Source organism: Quercus robur, chromosome 11, assembly GCF_932294415.1.
Source record: "Quercus robur chromosome 11, dhQueRobu3.1, whole genome shotgun sequence".
Taxonomy (NCBI): Eukaryota; Viridiplantae; Streptophyta; class Magnoliopsida; order Fagales; family Fagaceae; genus Quercus; species Quercus robur.
The window spans coordinates 20,602,362-20,617,456 of NC_065544.1; the positions used below are offsets into that span (position 1 = coordinate 20,602,362).

The 15,095-nt window shown below is 35.0% G+C and overlaps 1 protein-coding gene across 1 annotated transcript; it reads left to right on the forward strand.

The window, feature by feature from the left end:
• The first annotated feature begins 247 nt into the window (after window positions 1-247).
• On the forward strand, window positions 248-2,522 carry LOC126705543 (cationic peroxidase 2-like). Its single transcript, XM_050404597.1, has 3 exons — window positions 248-755; window positions 1,065-1,227; window positions 2,057-2,522. Exons 1-3 carry the CDS (start codon window positions 351-353, stop codon window positions 2,464-2,466), a joined length of 978 nt encoding a protein of 325 aa, XP_050260554.1. The 5' UTR covers window positions 248-350; the 3' UTR covers window positions 2,467-2,522.
• The last annotated feature ends 12,573 nt before the right edge of the window (window positions 2,523-15,095 follow it).

A 15,095-nucleotide genomic window follows, 5' to 3' on the forward strand; every position in this document is an offset into this window, starting at 1 on the left:
ATTAAGTAATTATAAGACAAAAAAACTCTGCCTCGTGTTCACGTGAAAGTTGAAACACTATTGCGTCAGGCCCGCCATGCAAACTATGGAAATGATTGGGGGGACAAACTCTTGAAGCCAGCTACAAGCTGGGCCATACATTATCTAATTTTTTGGAATCATTTCAATTTGAATAGCCATCTTTGTTTACTTATTACAAAAAATTGACTTCACTCTTGCCTATATATAACTCTGGCTTACAAGCAATTTCTTTAACAATTCAAAAATACTTCTCTCAAGAATTGAATTGACTAGTAGTTAGTCGAGTAGTTTCATTTTCTTTCTCTTGCTGTCATTTTTCTTTAGTCATAATGGCGAGTGGACATTTCAGCCATATATTGATTTTGTTTACGTTTTTCTTGCTTGCCTTGAGTGCTTCCTTGGTGCATGGCCAAGGCACAAGAGTTGGATTTTATTCTGCTGCGTGTCCTCGAGTTGAATCCATTGTTCGTTCAACAGTTCAATCTCATTTCAGTTCTGATCCCACTGTGGCACCTGGATTGTTGAGGATGCTTTTTCATGACTGTTTTGTGCAGGGTTGTGATGCCTCTATTCTTATTTCAGGGTCTAACACTGAAAGAACAGCTGGTCCTAACCTATTACTGAGAGGATATGAAGTTATTGATGATGCCAAGACACAACTTGAAGCTGCATGCCCAGGCATTGTCTCTTGTGCTGATATTCTTGCCCTTGCTGCCCGTGATTCTGTTGTTCTGGTAATTATCACACGGAAAAAATTTACTTTCAAACTAGCATGGAAGTAAATTCCTCTAACCAACTGGCAATTGATAAAATCATTTATGTGTGCATTTAGTTACATGACCTATTAATAGATTATGCGATTTGTTTAAATGATATACGTGAATGGTTTTATAAGCAAATATGTTAATCGGTCCTGATTGATTTGGAGAAAAACTTTATTAAAATAGAATGTTGTATGAATTTGTATTTCTGTGTAGTGTTTGTTATCTGTTCTTTAAAGAGTTTGGTTAATAATTAATCCTCCTTTGGGACTAATGATGCAGACAAATGGACCTAGTTGGGTTGTTCCCTTAGGACGCAGAGATGGGAGGGTTTCATTGGCATCTGATACTGCCAATTTGCCAGCATTCACTGACTCCGTCGATGTGCAAAAGCAAAAGTTTTCTGCTTTGGGTCTCAATACTCAAGATCTTGTGGCCCTCGTTGGTAATATTTCTTTAACTCAAGTTGGCAAGGTTTTGACGTTTTGTAATGAAAGTGAGTGAGAGAAGCGCATCTAAACAATGAAACCATGATTGTTGTCGGTAATGAGAAAACAATCAATAAGTTGAAAAAGAAAACCAAAATATCACACACGAGACAATGATAGAGACACTACAAATTTTAGTACATAAATTTTACAAATTGACATGTTACCATAATAACCAAAAAAAAAAAAGAAAAAAAAAAAAAGAAGTAATTTAAACATTCATTTATTATATATTTATTAAAATTATCTCAATTTTATTTTTGTTACCTTAATTTGTAAATCTTTTGTAGTGTGTGTATATATATATATATATAAAGCCTCTAGGATTTCATACTACTGACTGCACAGTTAGATCCCTTTGTTATGAGAGTAATATTGTTTAGCAATGAGTAACTAACAGACTATATTTGAGCTTTACTTATGAGGGACTAGTCTAGTAACACGAATCTCTTAGTTTTTGTCTTAAAGAAGAAGACAAAAAACTTCCATTTTGAGCCGTGGTACCCATTGCGGAGTGCTTTCTCACTTAATTAGTGAGATAAGTGTTAAATTATCTTCCTCACTTTTTCCAATTTTTGGACTGATGGTGAACAAAATATATTAAAATAAGCATCAATATAGCGATAATCAATCATTAAAAAAGAAAACAAAAATGACACGAGAGTGAGAGAGATATGCCCTTTACAGTTTTATGCTATGGACCCTCATTACAATTGTTTTTTTGTTTCTTCAAATACTTCAACATGACCTAACATTTTTTTTTTTTCTGTCATTTAATTCTAATAGGAGGACACACCATAGGTACTTCAGCTTGCCGGTTCTTCCAATACAGAATGTACAATTTCACTAAAGTAGGGAATGGTGCTGTGGACCCATCTATTGATCCATCATTCCTTCCTCAACTACGAGCACTCTGCCCACAAAATGGAGATGATTCAAAGCGAGTTGCATTGGATACTGGTAGCCCTAATAGGTTTGACACCTCTTATTTTACAAATTTGAGAAATGGGCGAGGGATCCTTGAGTCTGATCAAATGTTGTGGACTGATGCTTCAACAAAAACCATTGTCCAGCGCTTCTTGATGGGTCTCAACTTTAATTTGGAATTTGGGAAGTCCATGATTAAAATGAGTAACATTGGGGTAAAGATAGGCAATGCTGGTGAAATTCGCAAAATATGTTCCAAAATTAATTGATGATATACAAAAGTATATAATCATGTAAGGAACTCACTTGTTGAGGTTTTTGTTTTGTTTTGTGTGTGTGTTTGTTAGCCTTAGCTTATACAATAACTCTATAGGTGCCAAAAATTTTACATAAATTTACATACTTGAGATATATCATGAGTGACAATTTTATGTGAAGGGTGTGAAATTTCATGAGTGGCTAATTCGCATAATAAATAACAACCAGGATCTAAATTTACTCAACAAATTTTTAATCCATATAGACAAAACATAACTTGACATTACAAGAGAGATCACCTAGCTTAAGACTCTTATGTTGCATGTGGATTTGGAGAATTCTAGTGTTTGAAGCCAAATCAAGAGAGGACTCTAGAGTAGTCCAAAATATTATGTGGTGAGTGGTAAGGTTGTTGTGAAATTTTAAAGTACTCACAAGTATACGAACCGTACCGAAGTATAATTTCACAAGAACGAGGTCGAACCCATAGGGACTTGAATGAACGTAGGAAAATTAATTAAACCCTAACCAAATTAATCCTATTTTATTTAATAAAAATTGGTTTTTCTGAGATTAAATAAACTAAGCAAATAATAAAATTAAGCAAATGGTTAAACTAAGTAAAAGATATAAAGCAATAAAAAGATGTAAACAATCAAGAGAAAGGAATTAAGGTTTTGGAATCCGCCTTGTAAGTCATATCAGCATATATTTATGATCATTAATTTTTCCCAACTCACTACATGATAATCTAAAAATCAATCTTGCTATCATGAAAAATATTATCATTAAAACTTCTACTTAAATATCTAAAGCATGTTCTTCTTCGCTTCTTAAGTATAAAATCAAATCATCAATTGTATTTATAGCCAAACAAATCACAATATATATATATCCAATTCTAAAAATCAAATCATAAATTGTATCCATTGACAGACAAATCACAAGTGATATCCAATTTTATAATCAAGAATTAATAAACCAAGCATTCAATTAATTAAGACAAATCCTAAATCATGAGAAAAAATATGATTGAACTCATATCTAGAATCTCATCTTAGTCAATTGATATGAAGCAAAAACAATTTAAATCATTAAAGAACAACTATTGTGAGAAAAATCAAATCACATAAATATTACTGATAATCCTTAACAAGGTTTCATCCTCAACCCTAATTATAAATTTAGCTACTCATAGTAATTGAAAGAAAACACAAGAATAAAATACTAAACATTAAACTAGAAAAATAAAATAAAACTAATTGTCATGGAAGAAAACCAAAGAAGTAGCCATAGCTGCAGCTCTCTATGCATTCAGCCCTCAGCCCTAGCACTCACCTTCCTGAATTTTCCTCTAAAGAGCCTTTAAATAGGTCAAAGAATCCGTTTGGAGAAAATTCCAGATTTTTAGGCTTCTTTTAACCGACAATTTTGGCCCATTTAACTTCTGAATTCGGACTTTTGGAAAACTACTAAGTTGTAACCCTTTAAGTTAACGTTCCAGCCCAACTTGAATCATTGCAATTGGACTTTTGAGCCGAAAGTTATGCTAAAAATACTAACTGATGTGCAGTATGGAATCCTAATCCGAATTGAACTTGGATTTGATGCAAATTTCCTTTGATTCCTTATTCCAATTGAACTTAAATTTAATTGGGTTAGTCTTCTTTAACTTCATTATGGCCCTTGTAAAATTAAAGTCCATTAGCTTTATTCTTTGCACAAATCCACTTATTTAATTCCATTCTCCTACAAAAGACAAATTCATGCAATAAAATTCAGTTAAGCACAAAATTGATTATTTAACATTATTCCAAAACCAAATATGAAATGCATGAATTAACTCAAAAGAAGTATGATAATACTTTCAAACAATGATATAAATATGCAAAATTAAACTATTATCAATGCACATCAAAGGTTGATACCAATAGGTATTAGTTCTTGTACGATTGCCAAGTAAACATATACTCTCCCAAATACACACTCAAAATTTTTATTGAAATAGGCATTGAAGCAATCCTTCAGATGAAGGCAAACGATATGATAGGACAATGATTCACACATACTTATTGTATATCATTTTACACATTACCTATTTCACGTTTTAAATGTGGACATTATTAAAAAAAATGTGAATATTGAGTATGAAATTATGGATGTTATATGTATGTATGAAGTATACATTAAAGAGTGTGAGAAAACAATTATTGAATATGATAACATCTAAACTCAAAAGTCCATAACTTTTAATTTTGCATCCCAAACAATAAAAAGCCAAAATGTACACACAACTATAAATCATTTGTATATTGAAAAAAATCCAAATACAAAGTGACACAGCTAGAGTAATTATATGACCAAAAAAAAAAAATCAAGTTCTTAAATACATGATAGTCACACTCGTTTAGCCACAAACTTATAGTAAAATATATTTCCTTAGAGATTTGAGAGAATGAGATAATAAATACTTTAGATTTAAACTTTTAAAATTGGGCAAGGATTTGCTGAATACTTAGTTGTAGCAAGTGTTGCATATTGGCATATGTGTCAAAATATTAGAGGGACATCTGTCAAGTGCCAATTTAACAAAAACTTGTATTAGCCCTTAACCTTAACGTTCTCTCACACTCTCTCTCTCTCTCTCTCTCTCTCTCTCTCTCTCTCTCTCTCCCTCACTCTCTCTCTCTCTCTCTCTCTCTCTCTCCCTCTCTCTCTCTCTCTCTCTCTTCTACTTCTTCTTCTTCTTCCTCCTCCTCCTCCTCTTCCATTCTTCTCACTTCTTAGATACCCATCCACAAAACAAATCAAAATACAAATCTCTCTCTCTCTCTCTCCTCCTCCTCCTCCTCCTCCATTCTTCTCAGATAGCCACCCCCTTAAGCCACCATTAAACTCATCAAACCACCACCACCACATGCTCAGGCTGGCAATCCCACTTGACCATGTCTACATCAACCCCACCCATCAAGACAAATATTCAAACTTCAAAAATAATTACAATCTAAAAAAAAAAAAAAAAACAGAAATTTGTTTTACAAATTTTAGGAAATAATTAACTTTAATGAAAAACAAACTTGGAAATTTGGGAGTTGTTGTCTTTGCCACTGTTGGGGACAATGTCATGAAAATAAGAGGCAGGTAGGGGATGGGAATGGCAAGGAGAGATAAAGGGATTGGGGGTGGCACCAGCGGAGTGAGAGAGGAAAGGGGGAGGGGGGCGACCGACAGAGAGGGAAAGGGGTGAAGTGGTGGAATGGAGGAGACATGGGGTGGATGGGTGGGATTGACAGAGACACAATCAGGTGAGATCTACGGCCGGAGCATGTGGTGGTGGTGGTGGTGGTTTTTTTTTTATAGGTTTAAAGGTGGGTAATCTGAGAATATCAGAGGAAGAGGAGAGAGAGAGAGAGAGAGAGAGAGAGAGAGAGAGAGAGGGATTTTACTTATTCTTTTGGTTTTACCTGTGCATGTGATAGGGAGAGAGTGTGTGAGTGAAAAGTTAAGGTTAAGGGTTAACGGAAGTTTTCATTAAATTGGCACTTGATAGGTGTTGCTCTAATATGTTGACATGTATGGCAATATGCAACAAGTGCTGTAGCTAAGTATGTAGCAAATCTCTGCCCTTTAAAATTTATATGTATATATGTTGTTTGAAAATATTTTAAATCTCAAGAGGGACATAATTCCCTTCATTTTCAGTTATGTCGGTCCCCAACTCACAATAGACCACATTGACATTTAGTGAAAAAAAATTTATGAAAATTATTGTGCCCTTGGATTTGTTATTAATTTTTCTTTGGTCCTTTAATGGATATTAAAGTTGTCCCTATAATGAGTAATGACCAAAGAAAAAATTGTCCCTACATTAAAGTTTTCCACACTACTCAAGGACTTATCACATACCAACATAACACTCAATTAATATCCAATCAAATTTTAGGCCTAACAATCCGAAGTTGTTATCAATGCAAGTTTGATCGATTCATATTTCGTAGTCATTGTCCTTTGAAAAAAGTGAACTTCCTAAGTCCCTATAATGCATTAATTAATGCTTTTAATTGGCAACAAACAATGTAGGCAAAACTACACTACTAGTTCCTGAAATTTACCTTGTGAGCGCAATTGGTCCTTTAAGTTTTAAATGAGTTCTATTAGTCCCTTAAGTTTCAATAATGAGCATTGTTAGTCCTTTATTAACTGCCATTAGTATTATTGTTTATGTGGCTAATAGAATAATGATATGACATCTTTTTAATTGATTTGGCACAGTGCCACATCAGCAATTAAAAAAAAAAAACTAACAGATCATATTTTAGATAAAGAATTTATTAAGATTTTAAAAAGCCTTAAAACATTCATTTAAAAAAAAAAAAAAAAAAAAAAAAAAAAAACAAACAATAGATCAGTGGTGATTAAGTCCTACAGGTAAGTCTATCTGTGTCCTCCTAGGTCTCTTCGTTGGTGTCCAAGCCTCCACGCTTCTTGACCCTTAAAATCCTTGCAAAGCTGTTCAGCCACATTCCAAACTTACATCTTGCCTTTGCTTCCATCCACCATGGCAAGTCCTCCATAACAACTCAATAATCCATAATTTTTTTTCTAAATAACAATAAATATTAAAAAATTTAGTTAATTGTCATATTTCAAAACAATATTGAAAACTAGCATCTCGAGTGTCTAAAACTCGAGTTCCATGATAAAAATCGAGTTTTTAAGTCTCGATTTGTATGTGGATTAGTTTAAAGTGGGAAAAAATTAAGCTGAAAATCGAGTTTTAAAGACTCGATTTCCATAAATTGAATAAAAACGCCACTATAGGTCTATAAAACGTCACTATAGGGCTTAAAAACGCCACTATAGGACTCCATAAATCTGTCCTTAAGAAAAAAAAATTTCCAGGAAAACGCCGCTATAGGGCTTTAAAACGTCACTGAAAGGCTTAAAAACGCCACTATAGGTGAAATTTTTTTCGCATGAAACTCGAGTCTTAAAGACTCGAGATCTATGGGGTCTTTTTCTAATATGGATCTCGAGTTTCTAAAACTCAAGATGCTACTTTCCTTTATTGTTTCAAACGTTGCCTAACTAACTATATACAATTCTTTTGCATTGCTGTTTTGCACATTACCTCCAATAATCCATATCTGGATTCTCCACCAACCCAAGTACCTAATTACTCAAATATCTCCATCCCACAAATACTTGGAAAGCGTAGAAAGGAATTGCAAATGTATCAAAGTACAAATCGTCAAATTATAATTTATGCTTCTTAAACCAGACAAGGTTTAAGACATATCCTTTTTTATTTAAAAAAAAAAATCATTCCAACCTCACTAGGCTGATAATTAATTATTATAATCTACAAAAAGGCTACTTGCTGGTTCATCTAAATGAAATCCAATAGTCATGGATTCTGAAAGAAAGTTCTCATCAATGCCTCTAGCAAAAGCAAATCTTTAGTCTTTACACAACTGTGAGAGACCGCACCCCCGGCCCGTTTTTATGATGTGTTGGGTCAAACCCATGTGAATGGGTGGAGTCGTCTTATTCTCTCTCAAAATGGAGGTTCGACTAGTTATATTTTTCCCTTTAGATTAAGGGTTTTATAATGGAGTCACCACTTATTTAATTATTGGAAAAATAAGAAAACCATGAATGAAAAATTCCTCATTTTATTAATTTGAAATTGAATTTACATTGATCATAGGAAAATTACATGGCTTTGGTCCTAGATATAATCTAAGATAAAGTATATGGCTTTGTTTCCTAGTTACAATCTAAAAATAAAAAATTATATGGATAAGTATTTGATCTACTAACCCTTGATCTAAGCTCGGAGGCTATGTTACAAGGTGGGAAGGTGTTAGGCACCCGCCTTGCCTGGTGAAACCGGTCTTCTAGACTATGGTGGCCAACATTCATATCACATCATCCAATATGTCAATCAATTTGTATGTTGGATTTAATGTGTGTGCATGTGATAAACCCTAATTCAATTTATTAAGCATGACATTTGGATTGAAAAATAAACTCTAGTGAATGTGTGTGGATAGTGATAACCTAGATTCAAGGATTTGAAAGAATTACTAAACAAATATGTTTTTCATATTTTTGATGTGGATTTAAGATTAAATCTAGTGATATGCATGAACATGTGATGAACAATTAAGAACATGTGAAGAACACATAAGAACAATTAAGAGCATTCAAACATATTCAAGGGAATTATCATGCTTTAATCTTAAATTCTCATCATGGCAATATAAACAAACAGTTAGGGAATGAGATTATACCTTCATGCAAGATCCATATAATGGAGGAGGGGATTTTTGATGGACGTCCTAAGGGTGGAGAAAAAGAAGAGCTAGGAGAGGGAGAGTGAGTCTCACTCAATACCTTGAGTCTCAGGAAGACCAAGATATGACAAGACTACTCAATTTCACTAGAACTCAAGAGAAGAGAAGAGAGGGGAATTTTTTGTGTCTTTCGGAATGAAGGAGAGGAGGGGTTTATATAGTAGTGGTAGAGGAAATATAAATGGAAGGTCATTTAATGAGGGTTGACAAAGAATCATGAACCTAGACCTCATTTTAGCCTTTGGGGAAATTTGGTGCATTAAATGTGGAGATGGATGAGAGTGAGGAACAAGCAAAGTTCGGTTTTCCCGTACCTGTTGTAACAGCTTGTAGATCCAACTTCGAAAAATCATATCTGACTCAATTTTGATCGGAATTGTCTCATTCTTGTACTCAAATTGAAGCCCCGGATTTCTAGTTTCTGGGAAAATTAACTTCATTCAGAGATTCAAAATATGAGATATTGATGAAATAGTGAGTAGTGGTCATTTGTTAGAAAATGGTTTCAGCACAATTAATATTAATAGGTCCCTAAATTAGTTCCCAATTAACATTAAATGGCTCCAATCACTCTCATTTCAGACTTAATTGGTTCTAAATTTACTTTAATTAAAAGATAATTGCACAAATTACTCATTTAATAATTAATGTTTAACTATCTAGTTAATTAGATGTGTGCAACCCTACCATAAAATTTAGTCCTAACCAATCAAATTATGACACATCATCGATCTCAAATTGATTATACTTATAACCAATTAAAATCAATTGTTCAAAATCACATATAGTCGGACTCAATTTGTGATAGTGCATCTCAGGCATTAAAACTTGATTTGATGATAACTTTCAATCTAATGGTCCGATTAGGGCTCATGACCAGTCGATTTGATCGTTACAACATCAAGATCATTTTGGTGAAATGAGATTAAGGATCTAATGACCAGAATCAAGATGCATATTTCCAATGTGAAAGTAACCTTTTACCCTCCATGTGAGGTTAAATACTGGTTGCAAAATAGGGTGTCAATAGAATGCCCCTCATTGGCAGAGCTTGAAAAGTGAATGTCAATGTATGAAAGAGACACCTAACTTTGCAACTAGTATTTAACCGTGGTGAATGTATGATGCATGTAAATAAAAATGCAGACGGTCATGTTTTGGATCAAAATGTGGACCGAATCTTGAGGGAGATTGCCTACGTACCTCTTAGTGGGAGGATCAGGTCTAAATGTAGTTCATACATGCAGCCTCCCCCCCCCCCCCCCCCCTTTTTTTTTGAAAAAAATGAGTACAAGACATGCTTACCTGTGGTCTGATGGATTTGAAGTTTTGGACGTGCTTCCTAGAGGTCCATGGATTTGAAATTTGGACGTGCTTCCCAGAGGTCCGATGGATTTGAAATTTGGACGTGCTTCCCAGAGGTTCCATGGTTTGATTTTGGACGTGCTTCCCAGAGGTCCGATGGTTTGATTTTGGACATGCTTCCCAGAGGTCCATTGAAATTGAATTTTGGACGTGCTTCCTAGAGGTCCAATGGTTTGAAGTTTGGACGTGCTTCCCAAAGGTCCAATGGATTGAAGTTTGGACATGCTTCCTAGAGGTCCGTTGAAATTGAATTTGGACGTGCTTCCCAGAGGTCCATTGGATTGAAGTTTTGGACGTGCTTCCCAGAGGTCCGATGGATTAAAGCTTTGGACATGCTTCCCAGAGGTCCGATGGATTGAATTTTGGATGTGCTTTCCAGAGGTCCATTGAAATTGAATTTTGGACGTGCTTCCCAGAGATCCGATGGATTGAAATTTTGAACGTGCTTCCCAGAGGTCCATTGAAATTGAATTTTGGACGTGCTTCCCAGAGGTCCATTGAATTTGGACATGCTTCCCAGAGGTCCAATGGATTGAAGTTTGGAATGCTTCCCAGAGGTCCATTGAAATTGAATTTGGAAGTGCTTCCCAGAGGTTCGATGAATTGAAGTTTTGGATGTGCTTCCCAGAGGTCCGATGGTTTGAATTTGGACGTGCTTCCCAGAGGTCCGATGGATTGAAGTTTTGGACATGCTTCCCAGAGGTCCGATGGATTGAATTTGGACGTGCTTCCCAGAGGTCTGATGGATTGAATTTTGGACGTGCTTCCCAGAGGTCCATTGAAATTGAATTTTGGACATGCTTCCCAAAGGTCCGATGGATTGAAGTTTTGGACGTGCTTCCCAGAGGTCCAATGTATTGAAGTTTTGGACGTGCTTCCCAGAGGTCTAATGGTTTGAAGGTTGGACGTGCTTCCCAGAGGTCCATTGAAATTGAATTTTGGACATGCTTCCCAGAGGTCCGATGGAATTGGAAGGTATTATTCATATCGATGTGTGTGGGCCTTTTACCCTAATACCTGCAAAATAAATATTTCCAGTTAGTAACAGAATTATTCATTGAAAATTTGACATACCTGGCCAATGCCCCTAGTTTGGGACATATTCCATGCTTCGATGAATGCTGAGGGTGGACAATTGACTTGATGTTGCACCATTGGAGAATATGGAAGAGGATGATAGCTTTCTGTTCCTGAAGAAGATTTTTTTTTTTTTTTTTTTTTTTTTTTTTTTTTTTTGAATTTGGAAAACTTGAATTTTTTGAAGGAATTGAAAATTTTGATTGATGAATTTTTTTTTTTTTTTTGGAAAGCAACCTAAGAAGTATGAGCCCAATGCCCCTAGTCCTAAGGCTTTTTGAAAATTCTCTCTTTTCTTTTCTTCTCTCTTTATTATTATTTTTTTTTTGAAAGATATGGAAATCTTTTTTTTTTTTTTTTGGAGATTTGAAGATTTGTTCATTATCAAAAAGTGAAGAAGATGAAGATGAAGATGGAGTAAAAGAGATGAAGATTTATTCATGATTATTTTTTTTGAAAAACCTATCCTTTGAATGAGAATAACTTTGGCTGGAGTTGATGCAGATTGCTAGATAAGTCCTTGCTTAATTCCCAATGCCCCTAGTTTGGGGCATAATCCATGCTTAGATTGAAGCTGAATTCATTTGATGTTGTGACCATTGGGGAACATGAAAGAAGATCATGGTCCGCCATCCTTGGTTCCTACAAAAAGGCTTTCTTTCTCTAGCTTGTTAGAAACCAATTATCCTGAAAACTTGCACACAATATAAATAGGCTAACGCACCAAGTTTAAACATGCTTAATGCAAACAAATGGGTTTAACCTAACATGCACCCAAACAATTTTGTCACATTGTTTTGACTTTGTTCTCCAAGGTTGTTTGGATGAATGGGACCGGGCCTCTGCAAGGCTGCCCACGTACCTCTCTCATAGAGGATTAGGTCAAGACGTAGTTCAAGAGAACTGGATTTTGAAAAAGAATGATTTTTTTTTTTTTTGAAATGAGATTTCTCTTTCTTTCTTCTTCTTCTTCTTCCTTTTTTTTTTTTTTTTGGGAACAAGAGGTGATCCTTTGAACAACCATTTTGGCAAATCAAAGTGTTTAAGAATCAAACAAATCTCTTTGATTAGGAAGGATCAAGATCATTAAACTCATGTAATCAAATTTGCTTAATCCTTTTGAACATTGTCAGATTAAGTCTCCAAAGGCAATCAAGAAATGAAATGTGATAATATTTATGAATCACATTGTTGGGTGCAAACAAGAAGAGTGCTCCAAGTTTGGAAGTTCTTTTGAGTCATTTTGAGGATTTGAGAATTTGAGAAATTTTGTCCTTCAACATATCATCCAGTGGGGTTTGAAAATCTTAAGCATTTTTCCTTTTTAATTCAAGAGAAAATAATACTAGAGTTTAAGATGCGCCTACAATTAGCAAGACTTCAAGGAGGTCTTATTCATGGGTTGTAATGTAGGCCGGGTTTGGGTTATGAAATGAAAGATATAAAAGGCTCAAAATTCCCTATGATGTTTCCCCCAAGTATACATTACTCAAAAATCAAGTATTTGAGGAGTTTTCCCATTTCTTTGTTGTCATCTTCTCACTAGTCTTCATTGGTCACTTGTATCAACATTTGTTTTTATGCTCATTCATCTTGAATCATACCTCTAGACTTTCATCTTGTAAAATTCATCTTGTAAAATTCATCTTGCATCCTCAATTTTCCAACTTGGTAGGATTTTCCATTTTTTTTTCTTTTCTTCTTCTTCTTTTCTTTGGCCCTAACTTTTGCCTAGACCACCCTTTTGGGTTTTCAGCCTAGCAGGCTTTTTTTTTTTTTTTTTTTTTTTGGGCCTAGCTTTTGCCTAGACTGCCCTTTTGGGTTTTCAGCCTAGCGGGCTTCTTTTCTTTTTTGGGTCTTTAATCTCTTGATTGAATGAACTTTTGGGGACCTTTTTCCCTCCTTGTATTTCTCAGCTTAAAGATTTTCAGTCATTTTGATGCACTTTCTAGACTTCTTTCTCGCCTCAATGCACTTGCACCTTTTTGTGCTTGATGAATCTTTTCCTTTTTTTTTTTTTGATGAACTTTCTTTTGGATGAACCTTCTACTCTTCTTGGCATGATGAATTTGAGGTTCTTCAAACTTGATGCACATTTTGCTTTCTCTCACATTAATGGAATTTCATTTCTCTTTCCTTGATTAAGTGAAAGCTCATTTAGCTTAATGAATTCTCTACTTGTCTTTCATGTCTTCTAGGAGAGCTTTATCAATTAGCTTTAAAGCTACAACGTCGACTCCTCCTCAATGTGAGATTTAAGCATGCATACTTTGAGTTTTCCCACCCTAGGTTTAGATTTTAGTGGGTTCATGTGAAAAAGAGGCTAAGTGTTTAAAGGCTCAAATGGGCTAGCAATGGATGATGAAAATTCTAGGTAATAGGAAATAATTTGGTTTAACCAAAGATGGCCTCCTCTCCCTAGTAATGCTTGCTTGTAGGCACAATGATTCAAGTTCTTTTAATAAATTCATCTTAAAAGAAAAAGTATGAATGCTCTAATGATGTGAAACAAAAGACTTTTGAAAATTGGATCAAGGGCATGGATTCTTGGTCTTTTCCGATGGATGAATTCTTTTTGATTGCCTTTTAAGACCATATCTTCTTATATTCTAAGTCAAGTAGCAAAAGTCTTTACATGGATCAAATGAAATTAATCATTCCTTAGTAGAAGTTGATTGCCCAAGCCTTTAAACATCAAGATTTAGAAAATGTTTTGTCCAAGGGATCCTCATGTATCATTTTGAAAGGGAGACTTCTAAGGAATCTTGAAATCTTTGAAAGAAAAAAATGGGCCTTTTTTGACAAAGTCACTAGGAAGTCCAATGCCCCTAGTTCAAAGAATTTTTTTTTTTTTTTTAAATGACTTAAGGGCTCAATGCCCCTAGTCCAAAGACTTTTTTTCATTTGAAAATTTTTCTCTTTTTTTGGGAAAGATTTGGAAATCTTGAATTTTTTTTTGAATTTTTTTTTTTGTTTTGTTTTGTTTTTTTGTTTTTTAATATATATACACAAACAAAGCTCATTAAATGCTACATGAAATTTTTGAATTAAAAAAAAACATAGAAACATGGAATAAACAAACAAACTTTAAGCTTAACCATGATGTTGCAAACCAAATGTGGAGTGAGGCAAAGTTGGGACACTTGCTTCTTCTTGGTCCATTTAGGATGCTTGAGGCTTGGTGTGATTGAACCTTGATTATGATGAAATGGCTTGGGCTTGCACTTGGAAGGCTTGAACCATATGATCATTTGGTATTTGCTTGAAATGGCTTGACCTTACACTTGGAAGGCATGTATCTTGTGAACTTTTGGCCCTTGATGTTGATCATGCGAATACACCTTTGATGGGCTCAAGTATTGGGCTTAGAATGATTCAAGAAACAATTTTCTGTTTCCATACCAAGTAGAGTTCAATCACTAGCCTTTGGGCTTGAGTTCATTCATAGCATACAAGGTTCAAACAATTATGATGGGCTCAAGCGTTGGACTTGGGCTCATCATGGTTCAAACAACGGCCAAGCACATGCATAATACAATGCAATTAACATGGAACGACCTAAAGGTAGGTTCTATGGGTCATTACAACATGGGTAGAAGGTAGGTTAAAGGTCCCCACAAGCTAGGACGTCGTACCTCCCAACTTGTGATGCCAAGAGCGCCGCGTTGGTCCAAACGGTACAGTTTGTCCCTATGAACCATCATGGCATAACTATGATGATCCTTGTCATGGTGCGTGGTAGGTTCACCGCTGGGTATGTGAGTCTTAGGAAGACCACAATCCACGACTAATACTACCGGGCTTCCGGGCTAGCACACAAATAAAATAAATTTCATTCA